Source organism: Cajanus cajan, chromosome 8 (assembly GCF_000230855.2).
Source record: "Cajanus cajan strain Asha chromosome 8, NIPB_CcT2T_4, whole genome shotgun sequence".
NCBI lineage: Eukaryota > Viridiplantae > Streptophyta > Magnoliopsida > Fabales > Fabaceae > Cajanus > Cajanus cajan.
This window is the reverse complement of record NC_138524.1, coordinates 11834822-11854718: the sequence shown is the minus strand read 5'-3', so window position 1 is coordinate 11854718 and position 19897 is coordinate 11834822. Positions and strand designations below refer to the sequence as shown.

The 19897-nt window shown below is 29.2% G+C and overlaps 2 protein-coding genes across 2 annotated transcripts; one reads left to right on the top strand and one right to left on the bottom strand.

Annotated features, from left to right (window-relative positions):
- Positions 1 to 1907: 1907 nt before the first annotated feature.
- On the bottom strand, positions 1908 to 2873 carry LOC109812768 (B-box domain protein 31). The gene is made up of 2 exons (XM_020376811.3): positions 2315 to 2873; positions 1908 to 2217 (listed from the first exon to the last, which is right to left on the bottom strand). Exons 1-2 carry the CDS (start codon positions 2735 to 2737, stop codon positions 2155 to 2157), a joined length of 486 nt encoding a protein of 161 aa, XP_020232400.1. The 5' UTR covers positions 2738 to 2873; the 3' UTR covers positions 1908 to 2154.
- A 15740-nt stretch (positions 2874 to 18613) lies between these two features.
- On the top strand, positions 18614 to 19306 carry LOC109812777 (calcium-binding protein PBP1). The gene has a single exon (XM_020376826.3). It carries the CDS (start codon positions 18800 to 18802, stop codon positions 19178 to 19180), a length of 381 nt encoding a protein of 126 aa, XP_020232415.1. The 5' UTR covers positions 18614 to 18799; the 3' UTR covers positions 19181 to 19306.
- The last annotated feature ends 591 nt before the right edge of the window (positions 19307 to 19897 follow it).

Sequence of the window (19897 nt, the reverse complement as noted above, 5' to 3'; positions counted from 1 at the left end):
ATTTTTTTCCTTCTCTATAGACTCTCAATTAGAGGTGACAAAGTGAACAACAACATGTGAATTAGCCCATCAAACTGCCAAAAATTAGCGAACTAAAATGGATATTTTAATTCGTCAATCTTTCAGGTCAAATGGTGGGTTGACATGCTAGCTTATGGTGTATGTCATACTTGTATTGTAATTCTTAAGGACTATTATAATTTTTCTATTAAGAGACTATTTGTAGTAATTTTTATTGAAAAAGAAAGACTTTTTGCAATTTGTAATTTATTATTTGTGTTATATTCTTGAAGTTGAAGGAAAATTTTATGTCATGAATCCCTTGATTAAATTTCTCAATTACCATTAAGAAAATTAAATTTGTCAATTTAAATTAACAAAAATAAATAAATAACTGACTTTGACCGATCTATCAATAGTGTCTACAAGACTTTTTACCTACTTTAATCAAGCATATCAACTTGTTTCGTATTTTTTTAATGAGTTGTGATGAGATAGATTAAAATGGGTTGGATCGACCCATTTATTTTGCTATCCCTCTCTATACATGAGTAGAGTTCTTTTTTTTTTAACTTGTCCAACAAACTTTTATCTCATTTTTTCTTACTTAAACTTTGACTGTGAAAAAAAAATGAAAAATAAAGTAAAAAAAAAATATATATAATAAATATATAAAATAAAATAAAATGGAATTTGTCTTGCTTAACAATAATAAGAGAAAATATAAAAAGAAGTAATATTAGAAATACCAAGGAGAGGCTTACTTTTCGTCCAAAATCATGCTAACCAAACAAAGCATACAAGCATGCATTTAGTCGATTTTTTCAACAGCAAACGAATAATTGCACTCCGTACACGTATATTTGTGTGAACCATTTAGTAAAAAATGTGTTGTCGTATTAAGGATATATTTTTCATTTACTTAAAAATAAAGTATTCTCGTTTGTATCCTTAATTTTTTCTCTCTCAAATTGATGTTACTTTAGTCAATTGTTTTACGTATACAACATGTAACGATTTTTCTTATCTATAAAATTTATAAACGAACAATAGAATTCGAAGAATTTAAAATCTTACGTATACTGTTCTAATCCTCTACAACTAGTTTCAGCATAGTGGTACAATAACATAACATGTAATGATTATTAACTCATTAAGAATTCTTTTAGTATTTTTCATTTGAAAACTATTGTAAAACACATTCTTACTATTTTGATAATACATTAAACATCATATTGTTTATTTACATTTGTAAAATAAAATAAAATGATATTGTGATATACTTGGCGACAATTATGCATATAAGACACCCCAACTTAAGATAGTAAGCTACCTTAATAAGACATACTTACTCATCACAACACTAAACTGGTAGAATGAGGATTCACAATCGAACCATTTTATCACTCAATTATAATTTGTTTTTCCTCATCTGTGTATATTTCCTTTTTCATTCTATCATCTCATGCACACGATACTATAAAGTGATGCACTTCATGGCATTTAAATCCCTCCATATGTAGTTTATATCATTCAATAACAAACAACCACTTCCAGCCTTTCTTTATTTTGTTGCACTATTTGTTTTTTATTTGAAAACTTTCTTTATTTTGCACTATTTATTTTTTATTTGAAACTTACACGCTAACATAAATATGCAGTGATGTAGTAGCAGTACATGCACCTTGCATTATTCTAGAGCTTTTTTGTTTCCACAGTTAGTCTTGGTTGTGAGGTTGTAGAACATGACACGCATATCAAATCTCACACAGCCTTATAGGGAAAGAGAAATTGAACATCCCCATCACACAGCCACAAGTTCAGCAACGTCTCTAATAACCACTGCTAATCACTTTCGACTTTAATTAATCGACACAAAATAATTTCCCACTAATATAATGAATGCCTTTTCATACTCATCGCAATAGCATTATCTCACTAATTAACTTGATATAAATAAAAGGCAAGAAAGTCTACATTAGAATAAGGAAAAGTGGACGTGAATACACAATTCATAAACCTATGGTCAGAAACCAGCAAGTGTTGTAAACGGTTAGATTAGAAGTTAATGATGAAAGAGCTAAAATATCTTGGTGGATCGTGCGGCTGAGAAACCCTCACTTTCCACAACACCAAACGCCGTCGTATTATCGATCAACCACGACGATTCTCCCTCCCACGGCACCTACGTTTTGACGCCCAACCCTTCTCACGCTCCTGCTTTCACGCAACAAAATAAATAAACAAATAAATAAATAACAAAAAAATAATAATTCCTGGTCCGAAACAAAAAAAAAAAAAAAAAAAAAAAAACCTGGGGACGAGGATCATCATTGTCGTCCTTGCGGTGTCGTTTGGACGAGGATGTTGCTGTCGTTTCGGATTCGGAGACGAAAGCATGTTGGTGGTGGTTTTTGCTGGCGGTGAAGGAGGAGCATTCGCTGCTGGAGGAGCTCGGCGGCGGGGCGGAGGAGGACCATGGCACGACCTGGTTGTCGAATTGGTGGTCATTGGCGGCGCAGAGGTGGCAGAGGGTGGCGGCGGAGGGGAGGGTGGCGCCGGAGGCATTCCACGGCGTGGGAGAGAGGCAGGTGCGGCAGAGGAGGGTGCGGGAGTGTCTGGCGACTAGGAAGTTGGCGGTGTGAACCTTGGCGTCGCAGGACCAGCACAAGGTTGCCTGGTCGGAGTCGCAGAAGATCCTGGCCGGAGCCTTGCATAGCTCGCAGTTGGCCTTCATCTCGCAAGGTTGGTGTTTTAATTTCTCTCTCCAGTGGGGATGAGAAATAAGAAGAAAGAGCCTTTAATTGTCGGCCAAATTTATAAAATTAATATCAATTTCTAGTTTCTCATCGGAGTCCCAAACTGCCCCTCTCTTCTCTCTCTAGTCTCTACCGTTTCATGTTTCCTACAAAATCAAGGATACAGTAAATCGATTGAACAAGTATGCTGTTAAAAGAGAAAAATCACCGTTAGTAATACGTCATTAACACTCTATTTTTTAAATCAAGTAGCTTCATTTATAGTTTTTTTTTTATTTTTATTCATCTTTCTTATTGCTTGTTTTTTTACTCTTTCTTATTTCTATTCAACATATTTCTCACTTTTTTTTCTTTCTCTTTGGTAATTCTCTATACTTTTGTGTTTTACCCTTACATAATTAATTTATGTGTCAAATTTTTTTTTTTTTTACTTTATTCTGTGTTTGGTGGGTTGAGATACGGTACAAGAGAGAAGCAAGAGAAATGGTACAGTAATAACTAATACTGTAATAATAACAGGTTTGGTGGTAATGATAAAAAATAATGTATCACAGGTTTGGTAGAGAAAAATTTGTAAAATTTTTTTTAACATCATAGTGGGTATGAGGTAGTTGCTCTCACATAATTTTCCTTTCTTTGGGAGAAGTTGGAGAAGAATTATGCCTCCAAAGATGAGAAAATTTTATCAAACTCAGCTTTTTATATTGGGATTTTGCAAGGAGAAGAATGACTCTTAGACAGTGGTTCGTCACACCTTATAACCTCCTTATTTTTTTTTAAAAATGAGTTTGTTTGATTGATAATCTCTTTTACATAACAATATTCATTAAGAGTGTTATATTATCTAAACCCTAAATCTAAACCATCAAATGAGGATGAATCAAGCTTATTTCTCATGAAGAGCCTAAGTCGTATTTTTAAGCTACGAGTCATCCTGAGTGGCAAGAAGTTATGGTATGAGAAATCAAAGCACTGTAGACTTGTGGGATGCCTTATCTTTCTCACTATCACTCGCCCAAAAATCATATACTTAGTGCATATTTTGAGCCAATTCATGCAAATTCCGAAAGTAGGAGCATTAGGATGCTACTATGCAAGTTTTGCGCTATTTAAAATCATCACTAGGATAGGGGATCATACTGCTAAAGGATAATGATCTTTAACTTGTTGACTATTGTGATTTAGATTGGATTTCTTGCTTACTCACGCAAAAATCACTCTTAAGATACTTATGAAGCTTGGATCAACTCCTATTCCTTAAAAACCAAGAAGCAAACAATTGTGTTTTGTTTTTTTAGTGAAGCAAAGTACCATGCAATGGCTTTCGTCATTAATGAAATCATTTGGTCATAAAGTTTGTTGTAATATTTGCAAGTTGATTGTGATTCACCGATGACAACCAAGTTACTCTTCATCTTGGAAGTTGATTGTCATTTTATCTTATAATACCTGTAAGTAGACACAATTTTCTACTATCTATATTCCAACAAAACAACAAGAAGCTGATATTTTCACGAAGTCTCTAAGTAGTAAACAATTTTCTAAATTATCTTTCAAGTTGGATGTTCATAACCCTTATAGTTCAACTTGAGGGGGAGTAATAAAGTAACAACAAAAGTTTGTTGACAAGATAAGAGATAAGAAGTTTTTTGACAAAATAAGTAAATAAAATAAACCTTGTGATCATGCATTTAAATTTTTATTTTTATGGTTCATAAAAGATAAAATCTAATATGTAGTTTTAATGTTATTTTTACTAGTTTGTATATGTTGGTTGCCTATATATTAGAGGCATTGTTCGGATCAGAATAAGTCAGACCTTAAACAAGAGTTTATGACCTAGTCTCTTTAAAGACTAATTTGACTTATATAAAGTTTATACTTTTAAAAAAACTTATTTATATAAAAAAATCAGATTTTAACTTATATAAAAGTTTGTTAAGCCTAAAAGATCGACCTATTTATTTATATAATATAATATATATATATATATTAAAAAATAAATTTATAAAACAAAAATAAATTATCAACATTAAAGTTTTTTATATAATTTTCTTATTATAGGTTTATAAGCTTATAACTTGTGCATAAGTGTACATTAATATATATGATTACACATAAATTATTCCTTCAATAGAAAATGATTCAATTTTTCTTCTATATTTTTTTAAAAATTTAAATTTTAACAATATTGAGTAAATCATATTTTAAAATAATTTTATTAGTTTTTAAAAATTAAATTTATTAACCTAATTAACATTGATAATTCAAATAGACTAATAGGTTGGACTAAACTTATAAATAAAAAATTATGATAAATAATATATTAGATTTAAACTTTAATTTTGTAAAACATACTCAATTTATATATTTAAAGTTTGACTTAACCTGTACTATTTCTATCCCTGACACACACTTTTATTATCAATAAATAAAATTAATATACTCATATTTCATATACAAATTCTATTAAAAGTTTATATAATTGTTTTATATATATTTTTTAGATATATTCAAAATTATTACTTTTTTCTATTTTTCTATTTAAACACCTTGAATTTCAATTTTATGTCATATATTTTTTCTTTATTTCTCTTGTACATATTTCCTCTCCTTTTGTTTATTTTCTCCTTTACTATGCACATTAGTTTATAGAGTAGTTGTTGGTAGCATAATAATTTTTTGACTAAGGCTCCAACTTTAATAAACCCTTATAATAATACAATGTACATATGATTATGAAATAGAATAGGATAGTGTTAGCCTTTTAAACTTTTGAATTACCAACTTAGTGCATTATTTTAAAAGATTTACCAAATTGAGACAATTTGTAGGCATTCGGTGAGTATGATTTAAACAACCATAAATAGATTTGGCCAAATAAAAAATGGATAAATAAAAAAATACCAATAAACTTTTTGGTATTAGTTTCTAATCACACGTATTATATATATAAAGAGAGAGTTAGAAAAGAAAAGGTAAAATGTATTGGTGTAAGGAGGTGAAAAGAAAAGGTAGCATGGTTTAGGGTGATAATAGTAAAATGAGAGGATAGACATACCTAGGGCAGTGTGGAATGTATGAAAGGACCTGCAAAAGCAAAGCAAATGAATGTGTGGTTTTGTGGTGTCAGGCATGCCAGGTGTACGCTTCTGAGGGAACACAACTTTTTTTCCATGGTCTGTAAATACGTTATCAATAATCAATAATCAATAATCAACAATCAATAATCAATAATCAATAATCATAAATAAAAAATTATACATCCTCCTACAATATAATTCGAAATGTATTTCAAATGCTTAAAAAATTAATTTAAATCATAAATTATTAAATTAAATAATACTTTAATAATAAATTTATTAAAAAATATTAATATTTTAAGATTTCGGATAATATTTCGTTTCGGGAGGATATAGTTATCCTCGTCATAAATAAACTTTTCCTACATTTTTAATGATTCATTTCTTGCTGGTGTCGTGATATTTTCTTGGATCGGAACAAATTAATGCCGAACGGTGATGCATCTAATGCATGCCACGTAAGCATGTTCCAGATTCTCATTTCATTACGTGGCAGAATCTCATTCACTCCATCGAGTGGGATTTGCGAGATTTTGATTTCGCTTCTTGTTACCGCATCTCACGCGCTCATCGCGAGTGGGGAAACGGCAACTGCTGCCAAAATGGACCGACATCAAATACGAGTATATGACATCGGCTTCTTTCTTTTGTTTTGGCACCATTTTATTTATGTCTATTTTCTTTCTTTTACACAAAAAAAAGTATCACGAGTACTCTCTTTTTATTTGGTTTTTCTGTTCAACTTCGCTTTGAAATGTTTTTATGCATATAACATGAATGTATTTAAAATTTGAGATTTTATGTACATTGTCAAAGGAGTTTTGTATAATATAAGTGACTAATTTTAAAACAAGTGTTATATTATTTTTTAATATAACATTAATTATCTATTTTTTATTAATACCACTAATAATATCATATAAAAAATAATTTTTACATTACATCATTTTTAATAAAAAATATATATCAATTATAAGATTAATTTTATAAAATTATTATTTTGTTTTATTTATTTGTAATTTTTTAATATGTAAAATAATCTAAAATAACACTTGTTATTGTTATAGGATAAAGAGAATATAATATTGCTCTAAATAGACATTTTATTTGGGTAAGAGATCATGAAGCTTTTACAATTTTTTTGAACATCCTTAATTTTAAGAGAAAATAAAGAAAGAGAAAGGAGAAAACAAAGAAAGAGAAAGAGCATAAAGAGAGTGATCAAAATAATTAGAGAAGCCAGGGAATATAAAGAGAAACAAAAAAAAATTTAAAGGTTATTTACCTAACTTTTAGAAGGAAAAAGAAAAACTACTTGTAGATATACAATGTAAAGAGTGATGAAAAGCAGCCAGACCTCCCATCAACAGACTAATCTTAGCAGATTTTTTTTAAAAAAGATTATTTTTTTCTAAAAAAGTTAACTTGTTTTATGTTTAAATCGCTAAACGAGTTTCGCTCAAAATCCCTATTTAAGATAGGGGGAAAAAAAATAGTGTAACCAATACCTGGAAGAATTTTTCTTAGGACCACCATGTCATGAATAAAAAGTTTCATGTCCATTATTTCTCTTCTTATTTTAATTTTTTTTAATCATTATATTTTATTATGATTTAAATATGTATTTAGTCTTTTAAATTTAGGATAAATTTATTTTTCATCCTTCAAATTTAAAATTATTGTTTTTAATCTCTCTAATTTCAAAAAAACTTATCTTAATCTTTACATTCAAATTTTGTTAAGAAATTTATCAAATATTATTGCATAAAATTCACTTATTGGTGTCTCTGTTAGTAAAAGTATCACATTAAATTTAATTGATATTACATAATCATCTTATTTATTACTTTCAGATACGTTATCGATGATTTGAGGGACCAAAATTTTTTTTTTGAAAATTATAAGAACTAAATACAACGATTTTAAATTTGAAAGATCAAAAATAAATTTATCTTAAATTTAAATGACTAAAAATATATTTAAACTTTTTATTATTTATAAACAGTTTGAAAAATTAAGCAATGGACTTAGAAGTAATAATTTAGAGGATATTCATAGTTGAGTCTTAAGATTGGGCCTGCTGAGCTTAGATGGGCGCGAAACCGGGTTTACATTTGTGTCATGTTACAAATAGTTAACGTCGTTATTTTTTCTTAGTTCTTCATTCTTTTTGGGTGGGCTATTTTGTGGCTAGCCCAATCCAATAACATTAGACTGCAAGGAGAGTGATTTGTTAGTTACCATTTTAATCGGTAATGGACAAAATTTACGTGGACTTGTGCTTTGGATAAACAGTTTAAATAATAATGGTTGATGATATATACACCTCCTATTTTTTATAAATACACCTCCAATTTCTTTTTTTTAAAATAAAATTTCTAAAATATCCTTCTAACTAAATACAATTATATTCAGAGTGATAATATATACACCTTCTATTTTTTATAAATACACCTCCAATCTCTTTTTTTTTTTAAATAAAATTCCTAAAATATCCTTTTAACTAAATACAATTATATTCATGGAAACGTTAATTTTAGCATTCCGGAAAGTATTTTCCAGAATAGCAAAATTATTATTCCGGAAAGCATTTTCCGAAAGTGTGTTTCTTATATAATTCCGGAAAGTTCTTTCCGGAACATTAAATTTAGTATTTCGGAAAATATTTTTCATAATTATGTAACAAGCACACTTCCGGATTTATTATTTTTCTAACTTATAATTTTTCAGATTCACACCTCCCTTCTCACCGTTATTCTTTCTTCTTTGTGCTCTCTGTTTCTTCTTCTTTACTTTTTTCTCCGCATCTCCATACCTTCCTTCTTCCCTTTTCAATTTCTGCATTATCCTCTTCCCTTTTTAGTTTTGTTATAAGTTGTAAGTGAGTTCAATATCGAAGGAAAATGTGTCAAATCATATGCATTTTTTCTTCCAAGTAATTATTCTCACCATTTGTTCTGGAAAGTGTTTTTCAGAATAATAAAGTTTTTGTTCCAGAAAGTATATTTAGGAATAATAAATTTTTTATTCTAGAAAGTATTTTCCAGAAGTGTGCTTGTTACATAATTCCGGAAAATATTTTCCGGAATACTAAATTTAATGTTCCAGAAAGAACTTTCCGGAATTATATAAGAAATATACTTCCGGAAAATGCTTTCCGGAACAATAATTTTACTATTCCGGAAAATACTTTCGGGAATGCTAAAATTAACGTTTCCATCAACATAATCATATTTAGTTAGAATGATATTTTAAGAATTTTATTTTAAAAAAAGATTGGAGGTGTATTTATAAAAAATAGGAGGTGTATATATCATCACCCAATAATAATTTATGTGGACACCCAATTGTTATTTTTTCAAAAAAAATTAAAAAATTCAAACTTATAAAATAATACTACTAGTTTATAATTTTTTTTAAAATTTTGGTGAAGTTAATTAATCTTTATAATCAAATAAATATTTAAATAAGTTATTTAACAAAACATATACTAGTTGTCGACTAAAATAAACTAATCAATCCATGTAAAAAAACAAATCAATGATGATTTATTTCATAAACTACTTGTAAAATTTACAAGAAAAAGTAAAAAAAAAAAAAAGAAACTTATTTTAATAAGAATTATTAATTGAGCCAATGTTTTAAAAAAAGGATTATTGTTCTTTTCTTTCTTTCTCTTCCATCTAACTTTCTCCCCATTCTCTCTTTCTCACACACAAATAATCTTCTACCTTTCTCCTTTTCTTCATAACTCTTTCTCGTAGGGGTGTTTATGGATCAGTTTCTTGAAAATTTCGAACCGAACCGAACCGAACCGTTTTATAAAAGTGGACCAGTTAACGATCCATTTTTATAAAGTGGATCGGTTTGATTTTTTTAAAATATGGATCGATATTTTTGAAATTGGATCGGTTCAGTGCAGTGTAATTAACTACTTTTTGATCATATATGGATCATTTTTTTTTTAAACCAAATCGAAACGAACCGATTCACTTTGTAAAAATGGATCAGATAACTGAACCGATTTTATAAAGTGGTTCAGTTCGGATTTTTTTTTAAAATGAATCAGATTTTTCAATACGGATCGGATCGATTATGGATCAATTTAATTTTTTTGCACACTCCAACTTTCTCCTTTACACTCCAATCCATTTCAAGTTGAGATGTATACATTAACTAGGCACTGACGTTATAGATATTCTCTTGCACCTGCTATTGTTTTCTTTATAGTTATGAAGCACAAATGTGATACATGTGTGATTAGGGATGGCAAAACGGGCCAGCCCGACCCGTTTTGGCCCGGCCCGCCATTGGCCCGCCAATGTAAAACAGGCTGGAGATGCTGGCCCGCCCCGCCCGCCAGCCCGCTTACAAAAATAAAAAATAAAAAAAATGGAAAAAAAAAATATTTTATGGTCAAATAAATTTTTTTTTGCTACAAATAAATAAATATAATCATATGAAATTAAAAATGCATACATATTGTACTTAATATATGTTCAACAAAAACAAATTACAAACTTAAAACAAAATCAAATAGAAATTAATCCATTTACACCAAAATCAAAACCAAATTATAAACTTACAAATTATTTATAAACTAAATTTTTTGATAGTCCACAAAACAAGTTTAAATACAATTAATTAACTTTAAATTTTTATTTTAAGAATATTAGAAGCTTTCTTGAAAGAAGTTATCTCTACTTTTTTTCTTAATCATCTTCATCCTCATCTTCTACATCAAAATAAAATAAACATAAAAATAATTAAATTAAAAAAAAAAAATATGCGGGCCGGCGAGTTGTGGCGGGCCGGCCCGTTATTTGGCCTGGCGGGTTGGCGGGCTTGGCGGGGCGGGCTTAACAGGTTGGCGAGTTGAAATGATTGGCCCGATTGGCGGGCCAACAGGTCGGCCCGCAGGCCATGGCCCATTTTGCCATCCCTATGTGTGATGTATCAAATATGGTATGTATGTGTATTACATATCATATTTCGTAGGGAAATACTAATAACACACACTCTCTCTAATACTATCTTATTAATATATTTTTTTTTATTTGTTAAAAATTACAAGTTTAGATGGTGTTACTATTATAAGTATGTTTGAGTTACCGTTCCATTGAATGTAATTCACCTTTTTTTTAAATCGTCAATATTGTTTTTTTTTTTTAGTTTTGTGCATGTTCGATGGTTCTCTAACTATATTTCAAACACACACTAAAAGTGAGAATATATTCATTAAATGATTTGTGAGACCAATACAATTTTAAAAATGTATATCTAGATATATATAACACTTTATGAAACATAATAAATATATAATCATTATGCACACATAAATTAATTAAAAACATATTTATTGAACATTAAATTATAAATTAATCAGTTATCATTAGATTATTTCCTATAAATTACTTCATATTATTTACGATAAGACTAATACTATCAATTTTATTTCTTTTTGAAGTTATCATGAAGACAATTTCTATTTTTGGTTCTTGAAAGAACAACGCTTGTATTTTTACAAACTAATTAAAATGGATATTTCTCTTTTCTTCTCTGAAAGTTATTTGACATAAATATGTAATTCCCAACAAAGTGGGCCAAATTTATACTATTATTCAGCATCAGCTATGAAGTTTTAGAGATCCATTGGAATAAAAACAAGAGACCTGTATTGACGCTCTCAATATATTATAAATTAAATCCAGTTGTAAGAGGATGTAGAAAAAAGTAAGCAAAGGGGACCCAGATGGAAAAAGATAAAATTGACAAAAATGAATGAATTTGACCTTACTATCACTTCTGGTTTTCTTAAATCAATCATATTGTAAATCATTATTCTAGTGTTGCATTTGCATATATACAGCAGGCACTATATTTTTCAAGATGCTTCCGTGTCTGCGCTTGTGGCCTAAAATTAAGAAATGAGAATGTGTACATAATGATCCTAGCAGCAAAAATCTGAAGCATATCGGTTACAGGCAATGATTTTGAACCTTGATTGCATATGGCCCTAACAATGACAGTTTGTTGAACTACCTCTAAATCTTATGCATATTTATATTATCAAACAGATAGTCTCATTTCACATATTTGCTAAATGGGTTTTAGTGTCACAATGAATGAGTTATAATTAAATTAAATCCTACCTAAAACTTAATTCATTGTACCGTTTTAATTTATTTTTCCTAGAAGTGTTTATTGAAAAATTTACTCAAACATGATCAAAGCATAGTTCAGTGCTTTTAAGTGTCATTATAGAAATATTTTTACTATCCCACTTTATAAAATGATATAAGCTAAGTATTTTATTTTCTCTATATTTCATATCTTTTGTGATTTAGTGGATATATGTCTCCAGAATATGCAATTGATGGACATTTTTCAGTGAAGTATGATGTCTTTAGCTTTGGTGTGGTAGTACTCGAGATTGAGGATTTTAGTAGAAAAAGGAACACTAGATTTTATTATGCTGAACATGAATTGAGTCTTCTAGGATATGTAAGTATAGTGACTGCTTCTAGGATATGCAACAAACACTACATAGCTCCTAATACATTTCACTCTGCCAAACATGCAATGCGGATGAATGCTTGAAATGTGTGAATATAGGGCTCTTGTGCTTACAAGAGGATCCAAATGAACATCCCACCGTGTCAAATGTGGTTTTCATGCTTGGTAGCCAATCCAACACTCTTCAAAGTCCTAAGGAACCAGCCTTTGTTATAATTAAGGAGATGCCCTTCAATTAGAGCATCTACTTCAAGTAAACTAGAAACTTTTTTACGTAATGAATTGACAGTCACTATAAAAGATGGCAGGTAGAAAATTGTGATTTGAAAGGTTTTCTAGTGGTGATTAACTTAAGGAAGAATATTTGGTCTTGGTTTTATCCTTGGTCAAAATATGTAGGGCATGTCCAAGAGATTTCCTTATTGTTGCTTGCTACTGTCTCATTATCCATTCCTCTAACTTGGGCAACTTGAAATGGTCAATCAGGCAACTTCCTTTTAATTTCACATTTGGATGGATTGGATCAATTTCTTTCCATCACTGTCATAATCGCAAATGCCTTTGTGGAATTGACAAAAGGCCTAAACAAGAGTCTTTTCTGACATGTTTATTTATTTATTTTTGAGTAAAAGTATATGCATCTGTTAAATAATTTTGTATTATTATTCAATATCAAATTGACATAAAATTAAGATTATTAACTTAAAATTACCTTAAAAGTTTTTTTTATTATAATTTCTAATTTTTTAGTAGTATAATTTTTTTACATCAATAATACATAAAAATTAAATTATCTATTTATGGTTTAATATAATTCTCATCCCCATAATTTACCTTTTTTTTTCCCCACTTTTAGTTCCTATAAATTTTTTTGTCATTATTTTATTTCTAACTTTCTATAATATTTTAAAAATAATCTTTATCATCAATTATTGTTAAAAAAATTCATACATGTCAAACATAATATATAATATATTTTAAATTCTTTTTAGAAAGTTTTAAAATACACTTCAATACACTCAAACACACCCAAACTCTCACCTTCACTCTCATGATGATCACACTTTCCCTCTCTAATCCAAGTTCAACTCTACAACCCCAACCCTCTGAATCCAAACCTCAATCCCTCGATGAGGAACAATTTCTTACAATTCATGATCTCAACAATGACATCAAGTTTTTCCTTGATGACCACTACCTCTACAAGATTGTCACATGCCACTAACCGCCATCTACCAGGGAGGAGTTCGACCTCACTTCATAACTATCGTTGGTGGCGAAGTTGGACTATCGACCTTGGTTACTCCTCCATCGTGTAGAAGCTCATGCATTACAAGAGTGTCCACCACTTTATCAATACATTGCCAATGCTGCCTCCTACATGATCAAGAAGAATGTGTCGATTAGTTTAAGACTACCAAGATTGTTACCACCTACTGCTATTGTTGCAACATTGATGAGTTGGACACCTCATGAGAGAAAAGAGTTTGGTGGTCCTACTTCACCACCAATGATAACCATAATGCAACATTCCACGGTCTAAAAAAGGTACGAGTGAAAAGTATTGACAAAGTGACAATATTGAAATAGGTTTTAAAAATTTTTGTCTAAAACCAATTTACTTACAAGATAATATGAAATAAAATATAATAAATATAATATTTATTATGTTAGTCACATAAGATTTTTGATTTTTTTTAACAAAAGATGATGACACGCATGAATTATTTTTAAAATTTTATAAAAAATTAAAGGCACTAAAACATAAATTACACCAACAAAATTATATTTAAGCTAAACAAAATTATATTTAAGTTTTTATTTATTATGCCTTGCATTTCTTGCTTACTATTGGAAAGGAAAACTCCAAGACAGAGAGACTAGCCTATTGGTCAACCAGCCCTTCTGAGATTGGCGTATTGGTCAACCATTCAATAAAGACATTTATATTTGTGGGTCTTGGCATTTCATGGCATAGTGAACTATGAATAGAACTAAACAATAGTAAAAGAGAATTTTTTTATTATTACCGTTTATATAGTCTGATTATGATAATCTATGATTCTATATTGTATATAAAATGAGTTACCTTATTTATTTTGTTATTTTAATTTATATTTTAGACTTTGACACGATGACAACAAAATTGTGATTGTCAATAGTTAAAAGCAAGTGTTCTGTCTGTATTAGTATTTATCCAAAAATAAATTTTATTACTTGAGAAAAGACTTTTCTTTTTCAGCATAAAAAAACAACTTTCCATAATGCATTAATAACATGAATTGTAATACACAGATTGATTGGTCGGTCCGTGGACGAGATGCACAAGGTAGTCAATTGGAAATCCAATTGTAATACATAGATTGATTGAACCTCAATATAAATTAGTCAATGAATTAGATGCATAAGTTAATCGATTAATGAAGTCTATAAGAGACTATAGTCATACATAATTAAGCCGATCTCAATCTAGGAGGATAAAAAACTCATCAATCTCAAGTCTTAAGGAGGACAAAAAAACTTTCATCGTTACACATAGGTCGGTCGATTCTCGACCTAAGAGAATACAAAATCGTATAAATTGTAATGACCAATATATTTAATGTCATAAAATTTTAGATTAGATACGATATGATTTTTTTTTTGTAAGGTTTACTTTTTTTTTTTTAATAACTAAAGATCTCCATGAATTTTACACACTCGTTCCATTACAAAGCGTTCTCTTTATTATTTTTTTTTTCTATTTGGTTTCTTTGTGTTCTGATCTCCAAATTTAAGTCAAAAATACTTTCGTAAATAGTTTTTTTTTTTTTACATAAACTTTTGTAATATAGTTTTCTATACACTTTTGATGAGACGGTGTCGACGTTGCAAGTTTTTAATTGTTTGTACAAGTTACATACTCACGTAGCTCCTTATTAATCGTTCAATTATATGAAAAGAATAAATTTGAAGAGGAGAAAAAGAAATAAATGTGAAACAGTCGTGCATAACCGGATGATTGTTAAATAATTTTTAGACCAATTAAAATAATAAAGAAAAAAAAAGTAGTAAAATTGGCCGTGTAAACAGTTGGATCAACAATTTCAGCTGAAGTTTTCAAATGCTCCAAAATGGCATCTCACAATTTCTCAGAAACCACAATGGGTGGAGGCGAAGCCTGGGGACACATTCATACTCTTTCCTTTGCTTCCTATTTTTCTTTTTTGATCTCACATACACCTTAAAATAATGCAATCCCAAAAATAAGAGCTCCCCAAAATAAACTCAAATTTTGAAGAAGTTTCGAATATTGGTGTGACTCTCGAGAGAATGTGTAACAGGAAAGTGTTGGTAAAAAATAAATAAGACCATCTAATGTGCGATGTACCTCCAATAAGACAAAAGAAATCTTAACAAGTAAGGTTAAAACGAGCTTAGGTTAGATAATGAGAAAAAGAATATGAACTATAGAAAGACGAAAACCAACGAGACAAAAAATTAATTCGGCTTATTTCTTTATAAAAAAAATAATGAAGTAAAATAATATTAAATTGTATTTGTTAAGTAAATATGTATATATTTTTTAATTTATACAAATGGTTTATAATATTAAACGTGATTGGCAGTCCCTACCAAAAATAATTATCAAGGTTCTTTAATAAAATTTAGTTATCAACAAAATTATTAGATACTTTACACCAAAATCATAATTAAAAAAATACTATCTCCGTTTTTATATATAAGAACGAATTACATAATTTACCATGATTGAAAAGAAATATTTAATTTAATTGATAATAATTAATTTTTCATGCATATATATATATATTATTTTTAAAACTATCATTGTATTAGTTCTTTTTCTTATTTAATACTCACATATCATCTAATAAGTTAAAGTGCATGTCTTAATTATGATCTTATCTCTTAATTAATACTTATCTTTCTTTTAACCAATTAGAGAACATCTTTAAAAGAATTATACAATTAATACATTTATTAAATTAAGAAAACACACTTTAATTAGATGTATTGTAGTCTAAAACTAATTAATATGAGATAATAGAAATTGAACTTTATATAAAAAAACAAATAATTATTTAAAGTTTAATTTTATAAATAAGAACATAAATAATATAATATTATTTCATTTTTTATAATATAATACGAAATACGTGACTTTATTGATTACTAATTTTCATTAATAAAGAATATCTTCTCTTTTTTTTTTTATTTCATTTTTTGGTGAAAGAATCCGAATAGAGTTTGAGTTGTAGCAAGGGGTAAAAAGATTGATTAGAATTAGAGGAGTGTAGTTGGAGTCAAGAATTATAGGTTTGGAAGGAAGGTTCCAATTTAAATAAAATTAGGAAGGGTGCAATATGATGTTCAAAAAGTAGGTGCGGGGAAACTTAACAGGAGTTTCCCAATTCCAGTTATAGATAGAATCCACCGACTTGGTCCGTTTGGAACCAACCAAACACGACAATTTCCTTTATCGTTTTCTTTTCTTTTTAAGCCATGAAGCATTCCTCAGCTTGGTTGGGTGTTCTAAATAAAACTGTGACCAGAGGCTGTATCTGCATTTTGACCCAAGTTTTTTGGTTCACCTTCCCCTCCGTCTTTTGACTTCAATGTGAACTCTCCAACAAATGCTAACATTGCACAACAAGCCTACCTAAATTTCTTCCCATTAACTCCTACGCTGTTTCCTTCTTTAGCTATTCAATTTCCCAACCCACCAATTTTCATTTTAATACTTAATTCATCTACTAAATAACAAAAATTATTAAATTTAGAATTATTCATTTTATACGACTCTAACCATATCTTTTATTATTTCAATTTAATTGCTGTGTATTTCTTTTACCATTAAAAATTACAATAACTAAACTAAATTTGAATTTAAGATTTTATACTTATTACTCTAACTTTCTATCATTATACTACTCTTAGTTGTTTAATTACTATGTATTGTAGGTATGAAAATATTCATATTATTAATCGATTAAAATTAAAATAAATCTAACTTTTAAAATAATTATTATAAAAACCAATAAACTTATCATATTCAACCATTTGTAATTAAATAGCAATGTAAGGGAAACAGATTCTCTCAAATAAGAAAAAAAGAGAGGTTTTTCATATTAAAATCTTATCCTTATTTTTTTTATAGAAAAAATCACTACTTTATAATAAAAATATATATAATAATATTTAGTAAAAGTAAGATCTCGAGCAGTAAGGATGACAAATAAACTTGTATTCATGGATAATACTTGAATCTGTCTCGATTTTAACAGGAAATATCTGGTTTGACTGAATACGGGTAAAATCTAATATATTAAATTGAGTATGGATATAGGAACGAGTATGAGTACATACTTACCCGCCTCGTACTCGTCCCCGTCCCCGTCCCCATCCCCGATTTAATTGTGTTAAAAAAAATTAATATTTTATTATGTGTAATTATTTATTATAATGTGAAATATTTATAGTTGTTTAATTATTAAGAAGTCCATGGATTAGAATATGAGATAGAAAAATAACCTAATTATTATTGTTATAATACAATGAAAAAATAATTTAAAAAGATAGTGTATTTTTTTTACAAAAACAAAAATAATTTTTGACTAGTACGAGTATGGTGAGTATATCCGTTACAGGGACAGGGATGCTGAAAAAAAATAATATACTCGAAGAGTACGGGTACATGTAGGGGGATGAATTTGAGTCATGGGAACGAAGACATGTATCATGAAACTTGTATTCGACCCGTCCTATTACCATCCCTATCCGGCAGTATTGATGTCAAAAATCCATTCTTTAATATTAAAAATGTTTTAATTATTCTTTTAGTCCAATAATTTTATAAATTTTATTTTTATATTTTATAGTTTAAAGTATTCTATTTTAATCTCTATATATATTATGTCTTTTTTTTTTTAAAGTTTCTATCGCAATAAATAAAAAGAACTATTTTTTTCATAAAATTATAAAAATAAAAATTGTAGGTATAAAACTAAAATAAAATAATTTTAATTATGAGAATCAAAAGTTAAAGATGATGAAGTGACCTATTATTTTTGAGTTATTATATTTCGAGAATTAGAAATAAAAATAAAAAATGTTATTTTGATGTAGGATGGATGGTAGTAGTAACTAGAGTAAGTAAGCATTAAATTAATGATGAATAGTTAGGAAAAGTGAATTGACGGAAAGAACCCGAATTAAGGTTCTAGGAAAGAGAGAGGTTCCTTAAGCAGAATCAAAGGTGATGCTGTTCTTTGGCTGTCATCCAAGCAGGGATCATTGCTTCCATATATTAATTAACAATACATGCTTTCCACTCTTTCCATGAACCTTTCTCATTATTCTTCTCCTTCACCCTTCACACACACACACACGCACATATATATATATACACAAGAATTGATCCCACATCGATCGCATTGAGTGATGGCTGGAATGGGGAAAGGCATAGGGTTCGAGGACTTGCTACCCGTGATGGCGAACAAGCTCGGTGGGGAGGGGCTGATAAAGGAGCTATGCAACGGGTTCGAGTTGTTGATGGACAAAGGCAAAGGGGTGATAACGTTGGAGAGTTTGAGGCAAAACGCTGCGCTTTTGGGTCTCCAGGATTTGGAAGAGGATGAACTTGTCAGCATGCTCAGGGAAGGGGACCTTGATGGAGATGGGGCTCTCACGCAGATGGAGTTTTGCGTTTTGATGTTCAGGTTGAGTCCTCAGTTGATGGACGACTCTTGGCTTTTCCTTCAAGAGGCTCTCCAACATCAATTTCATCTTAACAATAATAATAATAATGATTCTTCTGTTTAATGTTTAATGTTTAATGTTTAATGTTACTACCTAGGCTCATCATTCTCACTTTTCCTTATTTTGTACACACTCTTTTCGATCTCTTCATGTTAGTGTTGGAAATAATTCATACTCCATTCTTGCTTACCTTCTTCTTGCTTTCTTTTCATCTTCTTTTACCTTTTGCGTGCGACTTAAATAAAACATTTCCTCACTAATTTATGTTTACCAAGGATGATGCCTTTTGCTCATTCTTTCTGGTATTAGTAAACTTAAACTGTTCATTTCTCGAGAGTGGAGCCAGAGCATGGAAATTTCTCTGCCCAGTTAACCGCTTCATCGGGGTAACTTAGCTTTCAAATTCATTTCATTTCGTCAGAACATAATCATCACCAGAAGTCAATAAATATTTAACGAAATATTAGGGTAAATTAACCTATTCCGATGATTAATTAAACCAGTAAATTGATGTAAATCAGAATACTTTTTTTTCTTAAAAAATGTGTTTATATTTAGAAGAAGGGTCTTGTTCTCCATAATAATGTTTAGTACAATGGTTTATTAAGATAAATACTTGTATCCTATAAAAAAAAACAACTTATGTTTGTAGTCTTTTTTATTTAGTGGTAGATTTTTTTTTTGAGTTAGATTTTTTTATCTATTACAATACTCATATAATTTGATCAACCAATTAAACTAGATTTTATTGATATAAACTATACACTCGATGATATCATA

Coding starts and splice junctions, on each gene's coding strand:
- LOC109812768 (XM_020376811.3), bottom strand. CDS start 2,737: ATGAAGGCCAACTGCGAGCTATGCAAGGCTCCGGCCAGGATCTTCTGC. Junction 2,218..2,314: donor ATGATGATCCTCGTCCCCAG/GTTTTTTTTTTT, acceptor GCGTGAAAGCAG/GAGCGTGAGAAGGGTTGGGC.
- LOC109812777 (XM_020376826.3), top strand. CDS start 18,800: ATGGCTGGAATGGGGAAAGGCATAGGGTTCGAGGACTTGCTACCCGTG.